The sequence below is a fragment of the Paracoccidioides brasiliensis genome (assembly GCF_000150735.1).
Source record: "Paracoccidioides brasiliensis Pb18 unplaced genomic scaffold supercont2.4, whole genome shotgun sequence".
NCBI lineage: Eukaryota > Fungi > Ascomycota > Eurotiomycetes > Onygenales > Ajellomycetaceae > Paracoccidioides > Paracoccidioides brasiliensis.
Genome location: NW_011371361.1, coordinates 1,597,510 through 1,620,780, shown reverse-complemented (window position 1 = coordinate 1,620,780; position 23,271 = coordinate 1,597,510). Strand labels below are relative to the sequence as shown.

The window sequence follows — 23,271 nt, the reverse complement described above, 5'->3', positions numbered from 1 at the left end:
ATCCCACATCCAATATCTATTTTGTTTATTTTCTTATTTCCTCGCTTGCTTGACCTACTTGCTTGAATATATATAATTTTTATGTAACCCAGAGCAAGTTGAGTGGTTCGGCAGCGTATTAATTCTTAAAATTACTACCGTGGCTTAAGTATTGGTAATTTTTCATAAACCATGGGGAAGAGTTTTGAATTGTTATGCTTCGACTTCCCGTGAACTTCCATTCCTTGTCTCGAGACATGAAGAGTTTACATCAATTCCGAATATATGCAGAACGCATTAATAGAGTTAAGGGGCACCATACGCAACGCAGCCCCGGAATTCACCTTGAATTCATTCATCATCTCCCTTCCCCCATTTCCGCAAGTTCCCAAAACTATATAGTGTAGCAGTGAGGGCCTGTGCAAGTTTCTTCATCTCCTTTTCCTCTTCAGACGTAGCTAGTTCAAATGTTCCCAGTCCGTTGACCGTATTCACCATGGAGGTATCAACCTCCGTCCATTTCATAGTTCCCTGCTCTTCTAAGACAGAAAATGCTTGAATGAGACGCGTCAACGAATCGGGAGATTTGCGTTGGTCCTTTACCGACCCAGGTTCGTGGACATTGTCAACTGCTACAATGATGTTTCCTGCGTTATCGAGGGATGTAACCCCAAGTGCATTACCAGAGAGACCAACGGGGCTCTGCGCGACCATCTTACTGTCAAGGCTAAGAGTAAATGGAAAGAGTTTTGGAATCCTATTGTAGAGGACGTTAGCATCTTGGTGTGCATACGTAGGCGTACTAATTGCCGATTGCTTACCCCTCCAAAGTAACGATAACCACACCCGGTGTCTTGTTTCGCAACGACTCGTTCTCTGCAAGCGATACTGGCCAAATCCCATTCACAGCCACTTCGGATGCAGAGATATTCTCCGCTCTTTTATCACTGGAGTCCCCTTTCGAGGCTACCATGTCATCACCATCTAAAGGAATTCGAACCTCTTGCACAAGTTCACCTTTCGCCCAGCGCCACACTAGAAGATAATCGTCGCCCCCACCCGAAATCAGAGTCGAGGTATTCCATGGCAAGACGCATAATTTGCTCACGAAAGCCGTATGGCCCAGGCAATAGCTCTGAATTACATGAGTCTGAGGGGGCCCCCTGGAAACGCGAATATGCTCATCTCGATCCGCCGTTATTATGTACGGGCGGGGAACAGTGGATTCAGCGTCTGTGCATAAAGTCACATATGCGACATCAGTGAGCATAGACACATGCCCGAGAAGGAGTTTGAGTTCAAAGAGAGGTCCGATTTTCTCAGATATGGTCGCGCCACGTTTTAGCTGCTGTTCGAGCGCCTGTAAATTTCGCTTTGTATGGACAGTGAGGGCTGAAGCAGACGGCTGGGCTGGATGTGATGCCTGGGAACTTTTCTTGGGACGTGGTTTGTAGTCATTCCTAGGGAATAATGGCAAAGAGTAGACATCTCCGAATTTGTCTCCGCATAGGATCGTGGATTCATCAGGTGATAGAACGACTGCGCATGGCCGTTTGGGCATACATCTACATTTCCTGTTAGCAAACCTGATTAATCATTTTCTTTTCTTTTCTGAAATAGTGTTTATTTCTCTATAATAACGCTTACCGTTCGCTTAACTGGGAGAGCACTCCGTTTGGATCAACTGCAAAGACTCGTATAAACTTATCCTCTGCGGTAACGACAACGATATGTTTACCGGACTTCGAAGGTGTCACGATCGGGATTGTCGACCATTCCAGCTTCAAGTCTTGCATTTTGTCTGGCCCATTGGTTTTGGTATTGAATTCTTCATTCCCCGCAACTCCAAGGCCGTTTTCTGAGGGAGTTGGAGATAGTTTCCGCTTCTTCTCTGGAGGCTCACTGCTCTCAGCTCCGCCATGATCGGGGGAATCAGAGTTTTTTGCATGCATGCCCTTGGTCTCTGGCACTACAGGTGAAGGCCAGACTGATAGCCGATTCCCTGTTTTGCGGTCCAGGACGTACAGCCTGGGACCAGCAGCGGCAACAAGAAAACTTTTCGCTGGTGGGCCCGATTGTTCAAGGCATTTTACGCATTGGAATGGATGTTGGAAGCCCATGATGCGGTAATTGGATCATGCAAAATATGTATGTTTTTAATTGGTGCCGCATCTGATAAATCTGTAGGAAGCGTACGTTAACTATAATTTTAACATCATTAGCTACTGTAGTTAGTTACCGCAGTTGAGGCACTGAGATCGAGTCGGCGAGCTGAAGTAAAATTGCCCCAGTTCTCAGAAGTTCAATGTGGAAAATATGACTTAAACAGAGACAACAATAGTAATTTAAAAAGATGATATGAAAAAAGAGAACTCCGTATACAAGAATTGAATTCAGAATATGCCTCCCTACCTAGTATACGGATGAAATGATCGAAGTTTGAAGGGCTATCAGATCAAGCTTCACGTGACCATGTCTTGGCCCTCGTTAGCCGAATCCACAAGAACAAAATTCCGAACATCAAAATCCCGAAGAAAAGACCCACGACCACCAATCCGCAACCGCATCTCTCCAATTCCTACCACCAATTTATTACATTGCCCTTAAATATCCTATCTTCAACTAAACAAGAAGACATGGGGGGCAAGACCGCGAGCAAAACCCAATACTTCGAGAAGCTGAAGGGACTGCTGGATGAGCATCGCTCGATTCTCATCGTCAATGTCGATAATGTCAGCTCCCAGCAGATGCACGAGATCCGCCACAGCCTGAGAGGCGAGGCGGTTGTTCTCATGGGAAAAAATACCATGGTGTGTTCATCAAGATCAAATGACTTCTAACTGCGGATTGCTGACAATTTTTTTTGCCAATTGCAGGTTCGTCGTGCCATCAAAGGCTTCGTCGCCGACAACCCGGAATATGAGCGTCTCTTGCCTCATGTCAAAGGCAACGTTGGCTTCATCTTCACCAACGCGGACCTGAATGAGGTCAGACAGAAGGTTGTGTCCAACAGAATTGCTGCTCCTGCTCGTGCCGGTGCCATCGCCCCTCTCGATGTTTACGTCCCCGCTGGTAACACCGGTATGGAACCCGGTAAAACCTCTTTCTTCCAGGCTCTCGGTGTCCCCACCAAGATTGCTCGTGGTACCATTGAAATTACCACCGATCTGAAGCTCGTTGAAGCTGGCTCAAAAGTCGGTGCTTCCGAAGCCACCCTCCTCAACATGCTGAACATCTCTCCCTTCACGTACGGTATGACTGTTGCCCAGATCTACGATGAGGGTCAGACTTTCAGCCCTGAGGTTCTGGATGTCAGTGAGGAGCAGCTCTTGGCCAAACTCCAGTCTGCCATACGTACCATCACCGCCATCTCTCTGGCTACCAACTTGCCAACTTTGCCATCCGTCATGCACTCTCTGGTCAACTCCTACAAGAACTTGATTGCGATTGCCCTCGAGACAGAATATGGCTGGAGCGAGGTTGAGACCCTCAAAGACCGCATTGCCAATCCTGAAGCATATGCTGCTGCTGCTCCAGCTGCAGCTGCAGCAGAAACAAAGGCAGAGGAGACCAAGGAGGCTGCCAAGGAGGAATCGGAGGCTGAGGAGAGCGGAGAGGAAGGTATGTACACCTTGATATAAAATCTCCACCCTCATATCAAAGTTCGTGTGAATACTGACCATATGTCTAGGATTCGGTGACCTTTTCGGTTAAATGGATAACGAATGTAGTATATCTGTGGCCGTTACGTCTTGTGTAATCGAAACAAAAAAGCGAAAATCCATTTTGTTGACACTTAACTTCATTTTGCGCCCTAATTTGTGCTTCCATATCAAATCTGCAGGACAACCTCTCATAAATGGTAAACATTCTCCAATCTCCCAAATCTTCCCTCGATATCTTCTCAAGTACGCAACTGCATACCAACTCCCCCAACCTTAGCCCATCCCTGGCGAATGATTAAATCTTTTTAACCCTGAGCTTTTGCCAACTGGGGGGGAGGAAACGCTCCTCCCGAGCCTCCTTCTCCCCCTTTTGGTTTCCGTGAAGATCACAAAACAGCAACAACACTCTAATTTTTTAATGACGCTACTCTTATACCTTGATTTATTCCGTATGCATTTGGTTTCCTTGGTTTAAGAAGCTAATTAAAATTAGAGTTTCCTCGTTTCTCTAAGTTTAGGCTTTACCTTCACTGGTTTACTCGCCCAACTTCAGTCGCCCGGCCCCTATCTGATTTTCGTAGATTCTGTCCTTGGCCAGTATAGAATTAGGTCACCGTATGGGGTGTGACCCTCATGTAAACCTCTACTCATGCTAGTTCAAAGGATATGTATTTTACAAACCTGTGTAGTTTCATCTGCAGAAGGCTGGTTAACCAACCAGTGTCCGCAAATAGCAAATCTCTTCCGTCCTGATTTCCATTTGATAAGTTTATGTTTGGTCCGAATTCCCTTTAGTAGCCCAGTCAGTGCCAATTTCACTTTCGAGTAATCTTCTGATGGATTCTTAGGAATTTAGCTGGGGAGTAGAATCGATGATTATGAAATATTTACGCTCATACCTGACTCTTTTGATAGACATCGTTCAACTTAATATTGACAATAGGTTTGCGTCCCGCGCCTCAAGACGTCTAATCAGGAGAGCTTGGCAACGGCATAACGATTTTAACTATAATACCAAATCTTGGAATGAGCCTGAGCGTGAGGTCTAATTGAAATCTCAGCTGACAGATGCTATTGTTCCCATCTGCCTATACAATACAATTCTTTTCTCCACATTTCGTCAGAAAATTATAATAGTCTATATCACAGGGAAAAAGGCCAGGCTTATGAATCAAGTTAACCACCGTCTCCAGTCCACTTCCCTTTTTCCCATCTACTTCCCCCCACCTTCATCTCCACCCCTGCCAAACCGTCCACCCAACCCTCCCAAATCCCTGCGGAGGAACTTCCCAAGATTTTTAAGATTTTCATTAAGATTAGTAGATCCTAGTCCGGCGCCTTCCGTACTGTCTCCGCGCTGCCCTGAGTTACCTGAACTGGCAGCTGAAGTACCTCCTCCCGGAAGCGGGGAGGCTCCCGAAGTTATTCCCGCGCCTCCAGAGGCATGACTACCAACAAGAGGGGTCCCGAGTCGATCTACCCCATCCCTGGCTGCGGATATGAGTGCAGAACCTAGGCTCGACGCATCGAATCGGGCCGGAAGAGTACCTGTTGCAAGAGAGCTGGTGGCAGCGCCACCAAGGTGGCTCAGGCCAAGCCCCTGAGATACAGAGGAGGTGGCAGGGGCGGTGGTGGACGAGGTTGCGGGCTGTAACTGCGCAACGAGAGGATTGCATTGTTGTAAGTTTGGTGCGTGGCGATCAGATGTTTTGTGGATTTGAAACAGTTCCACCAGGTGGTTTTGTTCCTGTTTACTTCGGATCCCTTTTATTTCGAGAATTTTGCGGAAGTTTGCGTCACTTCGATCGGCGATGTGGATTAGATACGCCTGAACTAAGGCTTCTGGCGGCGAGGCGCGGACCTGGAGAGTTTTGAGAAGGGAGTCTACTTTTTGGAATGATGTGTTTAGCCGCTTCGTGAACCCAGCTGGTGGTGGTGAGAGAATAGTGGCAATTCCGCTTTTTATTGTGTACGCATCAAGGAGCATCTGCAATATTTGTTAGCTAACGTGGAAATTTTGTTGACGATGTGATTGGAAAATGGTCATTTCTACCTGCTCAGCACCCGTCTCTGAGACTGGTCTGCATTGGAAGATATTGGAGATGTAGTTGCTTGAGAGATGCTCTACGAGATTATCCGCAAACGCTCGTGCATATTGCTGTTTGTGCAGCATTTCCAGAATTTCCTTAGATTTGGATTTGGCACTGCTTAACAGTATTGCGACAAAGGAGCTCTGGTCACTGACGGTTTCTAGTCTGTTCCAGCTTTTATTACGCATTTCCTTCCATGAGGGTTCCAATTCAACCTCGACTATCCGGACCAGCCCGCGAACGGTTGAACTGGCAACCCCCATGAAAGCATCTGCTTGGTTTTGTAGGTCGATATTCTGCTTGAAACTCTCGTCAATTCGACTCTTGATTTTCTCTTCCAACTGGTTACAGGTTGAGTAGCAATAATCAGCAGTATTTAAGACCAGGATAAGGTCCTCCAGCGACGGAATTCTAGAGGGAGTCTGTCCACTTGCGCGCTCGGTGACGAAATACAAAAGCACCTGTTGCGCATATTGATCCAAATATTTCGCAAATAGTTTCGACAGCTCCGATAAGCTTGCACCTGTAGATAATTTGGCACATTGAGCGAGGGAATGACGATAGAAAGTGAACAGATCAGTGGAAGACGGGATAACAAGTCGTGACGTAAAGTCCTCATCTGGTGGCCTTATTGGTTGCTGCCGATATTTCGGTATGAGAGACGCTAGCTGTTTATCTTGAGCCTCGATCCACACGCTGAGGTAGGGTTCAAACGCTTCAGATATTGACTGGCCAAAAACGGGAGCATCGATTGAAGTAAACGTATCAGTAGACGTACGAGAAGCTGAGGTGAATCGCTTGTCAAGAGACTGTTCAAAATTGAGGGTTTCTTGAAGACAGGAGAGGAGAAGGTTAACGTCTAGCGTTTGTCCATTCTGAACCGATCGAGATAGGATTTCTTTGAAATCTTCCCTCGTCCCTTCACAGAAGACATTTGCCAGAATTTCACATACTTTCCATGAAGGTGGGAATATCGACGCATGCTCTTCGTCATACGTCTTTAGCATCCTCCTGAACCAAGAGTATCTCCTGGAGATATTATCCAAAGATCCTGCCTCCTCATTTCCGCGAAACACTTGGCGATATTCCCTTAGTTGTGTATTGCAATACCAGGTTATTAATCTCGATTTAGCCATGTCTCCCAGGGCCTCCATAACCAAGCATCCCTCAGCCAGTACACCTTTCCTTTGCGGGATCTCGCCCTTCGCGAAAATAAGTTCGAAGTCCTCACAAACCTGCTCTAGTAACTCTCGTTGTATATCAGCCACATTCCGGCTCAGGGTGGCGATCTGGTCGATGGAACGATAAGTCTTAAAATGGGCCATGAGCTGGATCACAGCGGCCAGGAGCTGGGCACAGTCCCGATATTGTCGTGATTTACTCAAGGCTTTCAGTTGCTCGTAGGCAGTCGTAAGCATCTGTAACCTCTTCAGCGCCGTCATTGACAGAATTAAGTTCTTCTTCGCATTGTCTAGCTGTTTGATCTCCGCTGTCATCTCGGTGATGGCCTGCTCCGTCTTCAAAGCCCGCTCACGAACATCCTCGATTTTCTTGAATAGTTCTGTCATGTCCGCTTTAGCATTTTGTATTCTTTGCACGCTTTCCGTATTAGAAGCGGCTTGCTGTTCAGCAAGCGAGGCGATATCATTGTCGAGCTCTTCCTGGTATGCCTGGAGCGCGTCGGATGTTTTGGACACGGAATTGAGTGCGGAGGGATGGAAGAATATAGCATTAAGATGGTCGATTGGGTCATAGTCGGCTATAGAGAAATTGTCAGCTTAGAATGTGAGGTTCAGTCAGCTATTGGGAGCTTGCCTCCATCCAGTGGATCGGGGTTGGATACGCCGTTGCCTGTCATGAATGCGGTGGCTGACATCCGAATGAGTTGGATGTCGCAACTGACCACATAATGCAGTTCACCCTGCTAACATGAGCTTGCTGCTGAGTGTATATAAGAGATGTTCAGTTTTTAGAGGCCATGAGTAGGGATTGATGGTTTTTCAAGCTCTGTTTTTGGTCTGTTGTCCACGTTTGGTCGTTTAATCTTGATGTCGTCGCGTTGGTGGTGACAACACGTGACCCTAGTTATATTGGACCCAAGCTGCCCAGACGAAACCCCTTAAGTTAGCGATATTAATCCATTTGAATAATGAAAATTCATTACACCCAAAGATATAATATACGAGGTACGATGTTTGGAATGTGAGGAAAATAATTCCTTTGATTTCTCGTCTATCTGATCCATGTGATACAACTATACCCTGCGGTGGTGGCAAGCTGATCCTGCGCCTGGGCCTCCTAGAACAAGAAGCAGAAACAACCCAAAGTAAAAAGTAAACTGAAATCCCTAGAATAAACAAACGTCTCTGCATCAAGCATGGAAACATGAAATAAACAACCTATGCCTTTACCGTTGCCGCCCGTGTCAACTGAACTAGTAGAGCTGGCAACTTGTTCCGACAATAACAATTTCCATAACAATTTTTCATTTCCTCTAGTTTCCTGAATTTTCGAAGGTATCTTATCAATCCATTGGATGACTTATTTAAAACAGCCGATGTAGTGAGAAGTAGTAGCCACTGTCGATGTTCAACATTATTGAGTGCATCAAAAATCCCGCGAAGAGTTTCCCTTTATGCTCCAGGCAAGAATGCATCTGGAGGGAGCTTTCCTTGAACCTTTACAGAGCTTTCGGTTAGCATCAAGGCCCGTATCTAAATCGGTTTGCACAATATGTGGGAGCGCAATACCTTCAATTCTTCAAAGTTTTTCAAAGCTGCCTGCATGTCCCAATTGTTACCGGAGAGAGCCATCTCCGAAAAAGCCAATGTCATCTTGGTTCGGAAGCTGGTTTCTAGAACAATTTGTTCCTTCCGGACCTGATCTTCCGTTTTACCAGGTGCTGGTAATCCGAACCCATCTTTCGCTTCAGGGTGGACTTGCTGTGGCGTCGGAACGGGTGTCTGAGTCGGTGGCGGGACGATAGGGTTCGCAAGGGATTGTTCAATCTCTGGTACAAATGCTTCGGATCCTCCAAAGGCTCTCAAAATGAGCATGTCATTAACAACTCGTAAACCGCCAACTCCACCTCCTGGTCCTAGGATGAAAGTTCGGTCGAAACTACGCATTTGGGCTTTATTTGACGGAGTAGGTCCGTCGAATTCCTCAAATTTTCCATGGACGGTGATAAGCAGACCGCCAACACCTGTGACGCTCTGACCAATGGGATCGGGAAGTCCAGGAATGGGATGGCATTCTATTAGCCAATCTTGTGGATTTGAAATAATATCGGGATGCTTCGTTTTCGGTAACGAGTTCCATACGTCGCGGATTTTATCAGTACCAACAAAAGTCCTAGCCATTCGAGCAGGAAGATGATTGACCTTCATGAGATTTCTGCTCTTTCTGATGTAAGAATCCCATCCTGCAACGCCGTTCCCTTGCAATCCCCGTGGAGCGCCTGGGTTGACGCTTAACGTAAACGTTGATCTTGCATCGTAAAAACCTCTCACGAGATCATTTCGATCGTTATCAAATCCACTGAAGAAACCTTTTATAAAATTTTCAGCGATTTGGGATTCGTCTTGGAAACGAGCAGGTTGAATCGGAATAGGAGTTTTTCGTTGTGCAGCTATTTCTTCCGCTGTTCGAACTTGAATCTGATTCAGCGTTCTGAGCTTTGGATACCATTTAAGCATGGTCTCTTTGAAGTTTGGTTCGGCACTAATTGGATTTCCCGTAAGATCGAGGAAATCAAGCTCTCTAAATTTCCACCTCCAAGCCAGTAGACTTTGGATATCCTTAATCTGATTGTTCGATAAATCGAGGTTCTTTAGCTCCGGGAACGTTTGTGACAGCGTGGTGATGGAGGAAACATTGGGTAATTTGTTTTGAGCCAGAGTAACACTCTGGACTAGGTCTCTCCGTTTATCCAGAGAGCCAAATGTGAGTTCGCATATTTTCATGAGAGCGGGGAAAAATTTCGATTCAGTAGTCGTGGTGTCGAACATGCCCATTGCAAGAAGATCCAGATCAGTACCGAGATGCGAGAGGTCTAGGAGTTTCTGTGGCTCAGAATATCGCTTCCCCAGGAAAGCCGTCATTCTAGCTTTTGTATCGAGGGTAGTCTGTGAGATTATTTGCGTTTGTGCACGGCCAAAATCGGAGTCCCGATATTCTTCAATCGTGAGTGGCTGTCCTACGAAACTGAAGCCGTTGATTCGTAAAACCCAAGGCACCTGTTCCGGACGAACTGATATAACAAAAGCGTCACCTTCGACCCGCGACTAGTTAACATTAGCAAGGCTTAATAACCTTGAAACTGTAGGTATCTAACGGTTTTGGGACATAACTCGACAGTTTCAATCGTCGGTCTGGGATATTGGCGCGGGGACGATAAACAACCCAGGGAGGATATTTCTGCGAAATACGTCGGAGACCGCCAGAAGGTGATCTTACACATACCTTGGAAATTTTCAATCTCGAGTGGGACGCGGTATCGTGGTGTGGAGGAAGGGCTTTCTTCTCGAGGAACGAAATGAGGCTCTCAATACCGCCATCCGGATTGGAAGCCGCTCTGCTTTGCTTCCATCCACGCACGGTCATTTGAACCAACCCTTTCTCTTGCGTCCGAGGGCGGCCCTGCCTGACATTCGCCTGAGAAGATGCGTTGCTAAAGATGGCCTTTTGCAGAGCATCTAAAGTTTTATCTTTGTCCAGTTGTCTTCTCGTGTCTCTCCCTTGACCGACACTGCCAGCTACCGCGATTCGTCCAGGATCACTACGCATACGTTTTCCTCCTCGACCCCTTCCAGATCCCGCACCATCCATGTCCAGGTCGCCATCCCGATCGATTCGAGCAGTGGTACCTCGTTTGCGAATACCCCCACGATCTGGAGTTCCAGTGTGGCTACGAGAGCCTCTCAAGCCTTTCGAGCCATTCATTGTGCAAGAGGAAAAACTTTAAATGTACACTGGAGGAACGTAAGGAAGTAAGGGTGGGTATAGCGAGACCTGGAGAGGATATAATGGGGTCTGATGGTCGCCCCTTCAACAGGAGGTAGTCTGCAAGGCGTGCATGCAGCGAGAAATAATCTCGTCAAGTGGCAAGCTTGAGGAAACAGTGGAGGCTCACTGGAAAAGAAAATAGAGAGAATGGGAAATAATATAGATTTCCAGTGTCTATGGCTGCGATCGAGGACGACAGCCTAGACAGGCAGTATGGTGAGGTGGGATATGTTGGAGGTTGATTCGAGTGAAGAGAGCGGCTGAAGGGCGTCTGTCGCTTATTTCGGAAATTCTAAGCGCGATCACATGATAACACCGATTTAGGTTAGGCTTGCTGCGCTGCCTTGGCCAATCAGGAGTGCTGGTCTATCTTGAAAGGTGTGTCCTTTCCGCCGAGAAGTTTCAACGATCTCGATTACTTTTTTGTTCCGTTCTTACATAGGTAATTCTAGCGGGCACTGGCTTATGGTCTCTGTCTGTATCACAAGCTCTAGAACAACCAAAGTCTATCGAATGATCTGGAGCCGCTTCGGGCAGACTTCTACGGAGTACTAGCTCTCTACTCCCTCCTCCCGCCCTCGAGTCTTAGAGCGCTTGCGATTGATCAGATACCCTGCTCCTGATACAATGGCTCCAAAATCACGGTTTGCGCGACTAGACGCTTTTACAAAAACTGTCGAAGATGCGCGGATACGAACTAGATCAGGGGGGCTGGTCACAATCGTTGCGCTGTTTGTTATATCATTCCTTATCTGGGGTGAGTGGTATGAGTATAGACGTATAGTAGTATTGCCGGAGTTGGTTGTTGACAAGGGGAGAGGTATGTGTTCTTTTATCGGGGCATTCGAGAGCAGTGTGCAGGCGCACAGCTAAGCCGTTCGTGCTAGGGGAGAGAATGGAAATACACTTGAATATCACCTTCCCACATCTGCCCTGTGAGCTCCTCACTCTAGATGTGATGGATGTTTCCGGCGAGATGCAATCCGGGATCATTCACGGTATCTCCAAAGTGCGCCTAGCCCCTGAATCAGAGGGAGGTCACGTTATCGATACTACTGCGTTGGTATTGTGAGTCCTTTCTTTCTTTCTTTCTTTCTTTTTTTTTTTGCAGTTCTTCCGCATATTCAGTCGGCATTGCTAATATGGCATGGCATACAGGCACACTCAAACAGACGCTGCCAAACACCTTGACCCAGATTACTGCGGTCCATGCTACGGAGCTCCTCCACCATCTCATGCGACAAAACCAGGATTGTTGCTCTACCTGCGAGAAGTTAGAGAGGCGTACGCATCCCAGAGTTGGGCGTTCGGACGCGGAGAAAACGTCGAGCAGTGCGAACGAGAGGGCTATAGCAAAAACCTAGATGCGCAGAGAAATGAAGGATGCCGCATTGAAGGCGTGCTTCGCGTTAATAAAGTTGTTGGCAACTTCCATATCGCTCCAGGCCGCAGCTTCTCAAGCGGCAACATTCATGCCCATGACCTGGACACTTACTACCACACCCCGGTTCCACACCACATGTCCCATAAAATCCACCAGCTGCGCTTCGGGCCCCAGCTGTCTGATGAGATTTCAAGCCGCTGGAAGTGGACTGACCACCACCACACCAACCCGTTGGACAACACTTCGCAACATACTACTGATCCCAGATACAATTTCATGTACTTTGTTAAGGTCGTGTCTACTTCCTATCTGCCTCTTGGTTGGTCTCCAGAATTTTCAAGCTCAGTTCACGAGACCACCCTCGGGAATACGCCTTTGGGCAAGCAAGGAGTACATTTTGGCTCCAGCGGAAGCATTGAGACACACCAGTACTCTGTCACTTCGCACAAGCGTTCCATTGACGGCGGCGACGATGCTGCTGAGGGACACAAGGAGCGCTTGCACTCTCATGGCGGTATCCCTGGTGTCTTCGTCAACTATGACATTTCGCCAATGAAAGTGATCAACCGCGAGGCGCGAACGAAGACGTTCTCTGGCTTCTTAACCGGTGTGTGTGCCGTCATTGGTGGAACGCTGACAGTTGCCGCTGCCGTTGATAGGGCATTGTATGAAGGAGTTGCACGGGTGAAAAAGCTACACAAGAGCTGATTTGATTTCTCCTTACTTTCGTCTCTCTACATTTCATTGCATTCTATGTCCTCTATATCCTCTAGTTTCCTTGCGCTGGGTCAACCTCTCAGAACTGCAATGCTTTCCCTTCTTCTTCTTCTTCTTTTTCTAGTTTTCTCTCCCGGTTTTTTTTTTCCTTTTCTTTTTTTTCCTTTTCTTTCCTTCCATTTCATACGTTTGTTGAAGTACCTTAACCCAGTTATCTCGGATTTATTCTTGAGTGTGGGATGATAGATGGAATTGTCGGAATGGAATGAGGGGTAACAATGGGGGGTGTAGGGAGTAAACCAGTGCACCCCATTAGCCTTCCCCTTCTCCATCCTATCCCACACAACCCAACCAACTGACCTGCGTATCGAAAGAAATCCTACAAGAAAGGGCGTTCCATATGGAGTTTGTTATATTTTCGGTTTTGTAATACGATGCCGACTTTCTTTTTCATCTCTTTTCGACTACTCCTTTCCACCTAATGCTTTCACTTAACTACGAGGACTTGGATTGTCTTTTCTTCCCCCCCTTTTTTTTATCTCCCTTCGCTGTTCACTAGAATTGATACGTATCCGGTGTTTCGCTTTCTTACTTTCCTTCCTTTTTTTTCTGTTCATCCGACTTTGATATTCGATTGGTTTATTTTTATTTTTTACATTTTTATATAATTTTTTTATTTTTATTTTTTTTGGGATATGTTGGGTATTTCTATCATTTAAAAATGCTTGTGTTTCGGTGAACTTGACTTGCATTTTTTTTTTTTTTTTGAATAAATATCATGTTATGGTTTTTATTCTCAATTACTCCCTATTTCATGCCTTGTCCGTCAAATAAGAACATATATATCCTAGAATGTAGGGCATCATCATAAGGAGAGAATGCATGTTCCACTGTAAGAAAGAAAAAGCTTGACAAATTTTTTAAACAAAATATAATTACAACTCGAGTTTGTTTCCTTTATAGGACATCTATGAAATAAACCAGGGTTATTTGGTAACTAGAAAAAGGTTAAAGAAAGTATTCATAGCAAATGAGCATGTTTCAAGAGTTCATCACACTATAAAAATGACGCCACAATCACATTGAGAGACAGGTATAAGAAAGGGGTTGGGAAGAGAGAATGAACAAAGGAGCAAACTTCACTTATGAATAGATGAAACAAATAATAAGAATAAGAAAGATGCAGAGGTGAGGATAAAATGCATGAGGGAATGTGTTAGGTTTCTGAAAACAAAGTGACAGGAAACTGGTGGATCCTAATGCCAGTTCAGCCTATTAGGTAATGAAGGACATGATATGCAGAGGCAGAAAGGAAAGAAGGAATGTAAAACAGAGACAGGAGAGAAAAAGGTGGTAAGACAGATTTGATGCCCCTTTGCAAAGATAAAAAATGCTGTTACGATAATGTGATAATAACTTAAAAGGAATAAAGGAGCCGTCCCAATGCTAAATGATCTTGACGTGCTAAAAAGCGCAAATGCGATGATTGTATGCAGCTGAAAAAAGGTCAGAAAGGGTTGTTGAAACAGGTAAGACATGGGTAGGAAACAATGCACTGGATGGACAGGAAAGAGGATTTTTCTAGAAAGCGATGACAGAAAACAGAGTGGAATATCAAGGGAAGGAGCTTGGAAACTAGAACAAGATAAGAAACAGACCCAGATCGTCATTCCATAGGTTAAAAAGGAAATACCAGTAAAATGTATTGCATGTTCATTAAGGCGCCGCTTGTTTTTTTATACCAGACTCATGTAGGATTTTTTAAAGCTGGTTAATGGTTTTGCGTTCCAAAGCCCACGTTGTGAGGGGATGGCTGTGGGGGTGGTTGATAGTAAAGATTCGGATGACAGCCTGGAGGTGGTGTTCTAGTCGGCTGCTGCCGATGTTGCGGAGTTGGCGGATGTTGAGGATGCTGTTGTTGTGTGAAGGAGAAAAGTTGTTGAGCACTTGACCAGGATTGCTGTCGTTGGTGTTGGTGTTGGTGTTGCTGCTGCTGCTGTTGCGGGTATTGGTCAAGCGGCCACGATCCCGGTAATTGTTGCTGTTGCTGCTGTTGTGGGTAACCATAACCATAACTGCTGACAGAACTACCCGAACTGGCATGCTGGTGATACATTTGTGGCGGAAAGTATGAGGCAGTGCCATACTGCGACGGTATTGCCGGCGAAGGGGTTCGGAATTGCGCTTGCGCTTGGTGATACTGTCGTTGTGCAATAGCTTGCTGCACCGTATGCCCGCGAACCCCTTCCTTAATGGCCTTCTTCTCCCTTTCCCGAGCATCAATGGCACTTACCAGGCTCGTTCCGTGAACTGGAGCCGCGCTCTGATTTTGGCTGCTGAAGTTGAAGAAGGAAGACCCTGTCATGCGGGCGAGATGTTCTTGCTCCCGCGCGGAAAGATGTGAGGAAATGTCCTTCGATCCGAGTACTGCATTGGCGCCACGTGAGTGGGGACGAGGCGCATCTCGAGTCATCATTAGTTGTTGGCGTGTTGTATTGGCCCAGTCTCCAGACGCTGGTCTGGCCGGCGGCGAGACTCCGGGCCCCGACGCGCCCAGCATGACGCTGGCGCCACGTGAGTGAGGCCGCACAGGCATATCTTGTATCATCGTTGACTGTTTTCGGTGGTAGTTGGTCCAATCGCCAGATGCGGGACGGGGAGGCTGACTAGAACCCGATGAGACACGCACATGAAGGCCGCCTCGATTAGCCTCTAATTTCTGTTTCACAAACTGTTTCGGTGTAATGCAAGCACCAGCGCTGGCTCGTTCCCTTACCATCCCCGGTTGCCAGATTGCAGTCCGACGATGGTCATCGGTGGAAGTGGTATTGGGGAGGTGAGAGTCGCTGCTAGTACCGCTGTGACTCGTTTTCCCGTTTCCAGGGGAGGGTCGTCTTTCATCCCGGTCGCGGCTAACCACATTATCGGAAGGAATGCGCTTATGGGTTAAAAGGGCCAGCGTATCTGCTGATGTAGGCCGCCTGGAAGTTGGCACATACGCTTGGGTGGGTCCAAAGTCCACAAGGGGTATATCAGGATTGTTTTTCTGGGAGGCCAGGGCATCGGCATGGTAGTAGCGCACATCACCAATCGCGACTTCGGAATCATCCTTTCCAATCACCTTCAAAACTCCCATTCTTGGCTTTGGTATGGACTTTTCCGACCGCTGTGAGGTTGAGGATCTGTGAGAGCTAGCATAGTCAGGGCTAGATACAGAGTTTTGGTCGTATACGCTTTCTTCATCGTTGGAAATAATATCGGTGGGCGGGGACGGAGACCGCCTTCGAGCCACGACTCGATCCAAAGCCTCAGCATCAATTGTGTTACGGAAGCTTTCAAGGCTCGAGGCCTTGCTAGAGTACGGGATTTCATATGTCTGGCGGGCAGCAACTAGTTTTCGGGTTGTTACCTTGTGGGTATCGAGAGAAAGGGAGCTTGCTCTAGAGCTCCGTTTGTCAAAGGAATTGGGACGCGAGGAATCTTGGGATGGGGTGGGATCTTTTATTCTAGGGGTCTGGGCAATCTGAGAATAATGCAGTCTTGCGGTGTTGTCAGGTGATATTATTGGGCTTTGGGATGAAAAATTCATGTTAGTGGAACTCTGCTCGTGGTCACCATGATTCACCACTACCCCATTCTGACCTTGATCTTTCGACTGTGGAGCCGAGTTCTTGTCATCCCAAGCTGCCGCGGCGCCGGCGGTGGCCATGTTCTTCGCCATGTTTATATCCACCATCTGGAACAGAGTCCCTTGTGACACACGGCTTCCTGCCTTTTGAATGTCTGGAGATGGTTGGGGCTTGACGGGCGGCAAACTTCGCGGGTCATGCAAGAAAGCTGGGGGCATTGATACGGGTGCGGGAGGCGGGTTTTGCTGATAACCACTAGCAATAGCCTGATGTTCCAATGTCTGGTGCTCTTGGATATCGCTTGTCGAACTGTTCCTCTGCTCTTGCCCATTCGTTCCATATACTCCATTGTTCTGGGAGGTCTGGTGCGCTGGCGGCTGTGGTGCATATTCATCCTCTTCAGGCAAGCTCTTTTCGAGAGATGAAATGGAAGGCGGGGTTGCTTGACTGCGATCTGACATTGTTCCAGCAGCACCATGGCCAGGTTTGGAAATCATTGAATTCACCGCATCACTGGAGTGGTTAAACTCCGCCTTGCCGGTTGGAGGGTTTGAAATACCGCTCGCGAACCTCAACGACGTGCCAGTTCCAGAAGGGAGACTGCTTCGATTGTAGCGCTTACTTCCCGCGACGCTGCTCTCTCGACTGTTGCTGCTCGTGGCCATTCGTCTAGCTGTAGCTTCCTTCATCGCCTTCCGCCATTCCCGTTCACTCCAATTATTGCTTCCTTCGGTATGTATAAGCGCTGTCACATCAAGAATATCAAGATATCCAGATTGTTGGTGCTTTGGAAGCGCAAACATCAGGCTACGGGTATTCTGAGTATCCGCGATAAGTCGCGCTGGTCGACCATAGAGCCCAAATGTATCATACACTGGGAACAGCCACCGAAGCATCATCTCAAAGCCAGAGACTCCAGGATGAATCTCTGGTAAGACAAAAATAAATCCATCCGCAGTTGATTCTGGTTTAGAGTGTATCGTTATTCGGCCTTCCACCTTCACCAGCGTGGACTGGTCGATTAGAGGTCGGGACTGGGGATAAATGGCAAAAGCGGAATATGCATCGGTGATTGTAGCGATCGGCTTGACCCTTTTCGTCTTCTTGGTCTCATAGAACTTGATATTACCCTTTAATAAGGGGATAGTTCGGTCGTAGACTGACTTCTTTCTCTGTTCCTTTTTCATTCGCTGAAACTCCTTTTCATCAGGTGGTGAGATGACACACCAGCATCGCTTCCAAGGAGTTCCCGGGCCGAATCTAACACGGGCCCAGTCTTCGTAGACGAACCATGTCTTTTCCAGGATACCCCTTATGCCAACCAGGGCCTTCCCTTTCCCCGCAATAAGCGCACCCGTGTAGGACTCCTGCAGCAGGGTATTTTCAAACATAGAGATTCGGATGGCGGCTGTCCACTGGGTTAATGAATGTACTGAAGAGAAATGGAGGAGGTATCGGTTCTTTCCCGCCGTTGATACGCTGAGAATATTTTGGAGGGATTTGCTTCCTTCATTTCGAGTGGGCAGACTTTCAATCTGGTTGTAATGTCAATTTCTCCGTGCAATTTCTATGTATGATGGTTGAAAATAGTAGATTTCCGAGCAAAAGAAAAGCAGGGGTAAATACCATCTTGATTGATGCATCAGCTAGGTTAATGAATGTTGGTGAAGCGTCTCCTTCTGGACCTGCTGCGTCCAGCGCAGCTGAGTCCCATAATGAAAGGACAGTACCAATCAACTGAGCAAAGCAATCCACCCATTGTCTGTCTTGAAATGATCGACCATCTGAACCAAAGCTCTCAAATTAGTTCTTTCCTTCACGTCGAAGAAAGGGGAGAGAGAAAAAAAAGGGGGGGGGGAAATCGTTAAGTCACATACTGATATCTAAATCATTTAGTTTTAACAAGTAGCCTTCCTGGTAGAGCTTGTTTGCCTGGCCACTCAGGTAATTGAAGACGGGCTCCAATTCCGGGACAGTCTCTGGAGCCACGTCCATGAGAGGCGATTGCAAGTAGGCAGCAGAAGCCGGCCTCGGCAGCGGCTGGTCCATCTTCTGCTTCAGTGTATTCGACTGTGCATTCACGAATGTATTGGAGGGGACCTTGTCGATAGGAAGAGGGTGGGCATTGTGCCTCTGGCGCGAGAAGAAGGCAGTTGGAGTTGGAGAAGTCGACGATCCATCATCCTTCGAGTTGGCTCTGTTGGCTGAGAGAAAAGAAAAGACTAGATGATCACACCGGCAGTTTTAGCAACCTTCCAAAGTTGGAATCTGAAAATCGGTAGCATGATTGAAAGAGGGAGTATGCAAGGGTTGTAGCAATAAGGGATGATGCTTTTGCCCAGGCTTAGAATCAATATTTACTCACCCCGATATCGACCCATGTTTCCGGCCGAAAGGAAGCCCTCCCACGATAGCCAGGAACTGTGAGACGCGCAGAGTAGCTGTGCAACAGCCTACAAGGAAAAAGGGAGAGATAGAGAGCGCTAAAACTCTCTATATTTCCCACCGAGTACTAGATCCGTTGTGTCTGCTGCACGGTATGTTTTCTTTTGAGACAGATACATGCGGAGGTCGAAGCACAGTGATCCCAAGGGGGGTTAGAAAGTTGCGGGTAGGCAAGGAAGAGTAAAGTTAGGATCTGCAGGAGGAATTGGACGGGTGATGATGTCAGGCGGCTGGCTATTGGGCCGAGGGATGCATCAGCTAGTCATGTCAAACCCATGGTGGAATAGGAATGGTAGTTAGGTATTAGAGAATGACAGTCTGGGACAAGGCGTAGGACAAGCGAGGGAAGAAGAGGAGGAGAAGGAAGAAGATAAGAAGAAGAAGAAGAAGGAGAAGGAGAAGGAGAAGGAGAAGAAGAAGTAGAAGTAGACGAGCAGATAGAAGAGAATACAGCAAAGCGAGTGGAGATGTTGAAGAGGCGGTGGGAGAAGAGAGCGACGAACGGCGTGTTGTGCGTGTTGGGTGTGTGTCACGGCGCGGGTGTGGGGCAAAGGCAGTTAGTTAGTGTCGCAGTCCCCGGTGGCAGCAGCAGCAGCAGCAGCAGCAACAGCCACTGACTGTCAGGTGGGACGGGACGGTTAAGGTTGGGTGGTCAGATCCGCACCAGAGAATTCAACTGAAAAGGCTCAACCGGGGCCAATCTCAAAACTCAACTTTAAAAGCTAAACAAAGCAGATCAAAGAGACTTTTGCCGGTTGGGGTTTTCAGAACAAGCAGCTTTGTTTGGAGGAGCCCGGCAAGATCCGAAAGAAGAATGAAGGAGAAGGAGAAGAATAAGAGAATAAAATCTGCACGTAATTACGGCGGATGGCGGTATAAGAAAGAATCTACTCGTCCGCCTGAGGTCGGCCGGATTTCTGCTTTGTTTCTAAAGGTCTCGCATTTTGCCTGCGCCAGAGTCTGCTTAATTTTTTATTTTTCTCTCTTCTCTCTTCCCTGTATCCTCACACCTGGCACTAAATCGTGACCTGGCGCTGGACAATGTCTCAGTTAAGCATCCTGCAATCAACTGTATTATTTGTCGTCTCAGACGCCCAAGCCCGGATAATGAATGGATATAATCCTTCCCTCCCTTTATGTCCTTCATATTCTCGATTCTCACATATTCCCTCAACTACAGCAGTGGCGGAAAGCAATGCACAACTTAAAAAAAAATAAAATAAAATAAAATAAAACAATCTAAAGTACAATTTTTTTTTTTTAAACAAAACCCTTTTCAACCATGATGGCTCATCAGGGAGTTCTAGCCTGCCATGGCTCCTCGGGCCTGCCAGAATAATGCCAGGGATGATTCATTGATCATTGGTTCAAGCCACATTCCCCACGGAGGAGCCCTGGAGTCATTTCTCCTCTGAAGTCTGAGCCCCAACCGGATGTCCTTAGGCAGAAACGCCCTGTCACTGGTCAGCACAGCCTAAGCACCACTTGGCAGCCTTCCCCGTCCTTTGACTAGGCTTTTTTAGCCGGCCCGATGGGTCATGGTCCATGGAGGGCGAGCCAACCGTCGCCAACAGCTGCAGGTCCCTACCTCTCCGTCTGCGTTTGACCAAGCGGGCTGTTCGGCGATCGCTGTTTGGCTAACTCGCTGGCCAAAACCCCGGGGTCGATGATTGATCGGTGATGACGCGTGCTTTTATGTTCTCTCTTTTTTGGGGGTTTTTTGGGGGTTTTTGGGGGGTCTTTTCCCCACTTCTCTCTCTCTCTCTTTCTCTCTCTCTCTCTCTCGATTTTACCCTTGTTTTCCCTTTTCCTTCTCCTGTTCATTTTTTTTTCTTGGGGCCAAGCAAATCTGTTGTCGGTTTTGTAAAGTTAACTCCCGTGGCACAGTGGGTAAGACAAGGTGGCGGTTGGGACAAAGAAAATGATTGCCCTGATATGGATGCATCAGCATTATAATCATCGCCCATCACAACGAGCTCTGTTTTGCTTGTGCCATTTGTGACCTCATTTTTTCCCATTTCCTCCTCGGTGTGTTGCCATATCTCGGAAACCGGAAGTTTATCTTATTAATCCTGGAAAAAAAAAATGTTTACATACTTCCAGCCAAGCGATCGTCAGCGTCACAATTAAGCTCCAGCAATTTGTGATTCGGCATAAGAATAATAAAATGGTAGTAACGCCATGAGCTGTTTCACTAGCATCGGATATCCTGAGCCCATTGATCGCTCCCTCGTTCTGCGGACAGCAGTTCCGAGCAGCAATCTTTCTCTGCCTCCGGGGTCAAACCACTTGAAGCAATTAGTAACAGGGTCCCACTTCCAGCCACTTTCGCTGGAACCACACAGCCCCACTCAACAGCTGTTCCAGCGGAGCAGTGTCAAAGAGACGCCATCGGAGGATCCACCGTCACACCTCGGATGCATGTTTTGTTTCTGTTCTCTCTCCCTCCGCTCTCTGTGCATGGTGCATTAAAACGTTCATATCTTGTCGTTGTCTCTTGTCCGCTGGCTGCCGAGGTCCTCGTTTCCGCTGACTAAACCACGTCCGTGGAAGGATTCCGTGCGGTTGATTTAAGCTTAAATCAATTGTTTTTCCAAACCACTCAGTTAATTTACAAATAATTTAAATTCAGCACAGCCGATGTTGGAACAACCAATATCGTGCTATTCCAGCGATGTGCACGCACGCACGGCTGCCTTATCGGGTCAACCGTTTATCCATCGGCCGGATAGCTTGCCATATGGAGAACGGACTGCTCATAGCCCGCAATTGATAACTACGCTAGCGGTGTAAAAACCTCCTTGATTGAAATCATCTAATCATGGCTTCTATCAAAGCCCCCGGTATTGTCGTTGCATGGGAAAGGGAGCCTCCCCTCTCCCATCCTCCAGAGCCGAACCGTTTGCGACATCTTTCTACCCGCTGTTCGCTGCTCGTTTCTGAAACGCTGGCAAACTAAATTATTAAACTTAGCCTGAATAATGAGAGCGGCGGCCAACCGCCCACGTTCCCTGGTTCGTATGGCAAGCCGTGATTGTTCCGAAAAGCTTAATAATTGAATCATTAAGTGATTCATTCAGCTCCAACGGTCGTTGAATAGATAAATTCTTCCGGCCTGGTTCCGGTGAGCATGTCGATAGTGTCTCTCGTCAAAAACGACGGCCAGCAACGACAGCAACGAGCCCTGGCGTCAGTGAGAGATGAGCAAACTCTCGGGAACTTTTCCTTAGACATCTTCTCCGGTCTCGTGTGCGACGCCAAAAACAATGCCTCTCGAGGACAATGACTCCGTTCAGGGCATTTGCTTTTCTGAGGATGATGCCTCTTGTCTCCCTCTCCGTCTGTGGCCTTCTGCTCAGAAGTTGTTAGGACAATGTCCCTGGATTCATGAATGTATGTATCGGGGACCTGCGGTGATCATTCCCGTGGGCCATTTCCGGACTCTGAATGCCGATTTCAAACCTAATCCTGGTGGTCACAACCACCCATATTTGCTTTTTGATTTCCCTTCATATCTCCACCCTCTTCTCTTTCGCTCCTCGAAGCTTTCCCATAACCATATCATCCACTCTTCATGAATAAAAATTATGGAAGTTAGTATCCAGTTTGTATTTTGTCTTTTGCAAGCTCTTCTCTTTGAGGGGGTTCGTCGCTGGGCCGTTACGGCATAGCTTATCTCCCTTCCATATTACCCTCCCATCGCCATTCTTTCCCTTGGATCCCATACCTTCAATTGGTCCATGTTTGGGAAAGTAGTTATTCCCTTTCCTATCCCTTTCTTCGCTTGGGACATAGTCTTCTCTCCTAAAATTTTACCGGGCCGGCTTTGGATATAAACGCAAGATGTTATTTATCATCTTGTGTGGTCAGAATGCCAGCATGGCACTATTCGATTATCTTTATTAAAATGGGTTATTAACCACATCTGGGTTGTTATTTTCTTAAATCTCCCAGCAACTTATTTATTTTTCTCATAGTCTTTGATGTTGATGTGTCCTTCATGAGGTTGCACACTTCCTTTGTGTTGCTCTGGAAATTTCCAATGTTGCGGTATCACATTCTCCTTCAGTTAGATTTGTTGACAACATCACAAATCTCTTTTTGTTTCTACATCTCTCTTCTCTTCTCAGTCAATACTGTTTCAACTTAAATGCTCTTTGAGATATATATCTCATTGTTTCTCTCCTGCACATTTCATCGTGTACTTTTGTCTTCTCTCAAATACAGGATATAGTCAGTATATAGTCTTCTCTAACGCATCAGCACCTCTATATACATCATTGAGGAGACAAAAGAGTACAACCAGATACATTTCATGAATTGCCATCAGCTTTGCTTGCCAATTATCTATCATC

The 23,271-nt window shown here is 47.0% G+C and overlaps 6 protein-coding genes across 6 annotated transcripts; 2 read left to right on the top strand and 4 right to left on the bottom strand.

Moving 5' to 3' along the window:
- Positions 1–330: 330 nt before the first annotated feature.
- Positions 331–2,099, bottom strand: PADG_04031 (uncharacterized protein; the record flags this gene model as incomplete). Its single annotated transcript, XM_010761391.1, has 3 exons — positions 331–736; positions 801–1,544; positions 1,627–2,099. 3 exons carry the CDS (start codon positions 2,097–2,099, stop codon positions 331–333), a joined length of 1,623 nt encoding a protein of 540 aa, XP_010759693.1.
- Positions 2,100–2,615: 516 nt separating this feature from the next.
- Positions 2,616–3,693, top strand: PADG_04030 (60S acidic ribosomal protein P0; the record flags this gene model as incomplete). The annotated part of the gene is made up of 3 exons (XM_010761390.1): positions 2,616–2,789; positions 2,856–3,600; positions 3,671–3,693. 3 exons carry the CDS (start codon positions 2,616–2,618, stop codon positions 3,691–3,693), a joined length of 942 nt encoding a protein of 313 aa, XP_010759692.1.
- Positions 3,694–4,857: 1,164 nt separating this feature from the next.
- On the bottom strand, positions 4,858–7,642 carry PADG_04029 (uncharacterized protein; the record flags this gene model as incomplete). Its single annotated transcript, XM_010761389.1, has 3 exons — positions 4,858–5,631; positions 5,698–7,493; positions 7,609–7,642. The coding sequence occupies 3 exons, from the start codon at positions 7,640–7,642 to the stop codon at positions 4,858–4,860; spliced, it is 2,604 nt and encodes an 867-aa protein (XP_010759691.1).
- A 725-nt stretch (positions 7,643–8,367) lies between these two features.
- Positions 8,368–10,678, bottom strand: PADG_04028 (uncharacterized protein; the record flags this gene model as incomplete). Its single annotated transcript, XM_010760985.1, has 3 exons — positions 8,368–8,412; positions 8,485–10,020; positions 10,199–10,678. 3 exons carry the CDS (start codon positions 10,676–10,678, stop codon positions 8,368–8,370), a joined length of 2,061 nt encoding a protein of 686 aa, XP_010759287.1.
- Positions 10,679–11,368: 690 nt separating this feature from the next.
- PADG_04027 (uncharacterized protein) lies at positions 11,369–12,833 on the top strand (the record flags this gene model as incomplete). The annotated part of the gene is made up of 3 exons (XM_010760984.1): positions 11,369–11,561; positions 11,629–11,809; positions 11,900–12,833. 3 exons carry the CDS (start codon positions 11,369–11,371, stop codon positions 12,831–12,833), a joined length of 1,308 nt encoding a protein of 435 aa, XP_010759286.1.
- Positions 12,834–14,613: 1,780 nt separating this feature from the next.
- On the bottom strand, positions 14,614–18,756 carry PADG_04026 (uncharacterized protein; the record flags this gene model as incomplete). Its single annotated transcript, XM_010760983.1, has 4 exons — positions 14,614–18,006; positions 18,098–18,255; positions 18,349–18,675; positions 18,708–18,756. 4 exons carry the CDS (start codon positions 18,754–18,756, stop codon positions 14,614–14,616), a joined length of 3,927 nt encoding a protein of 1,308 aa, XP_010759285.1.
- Between the last annotated feature and the right edge of the window lie 4,515 nt (positions 18,757–23,271).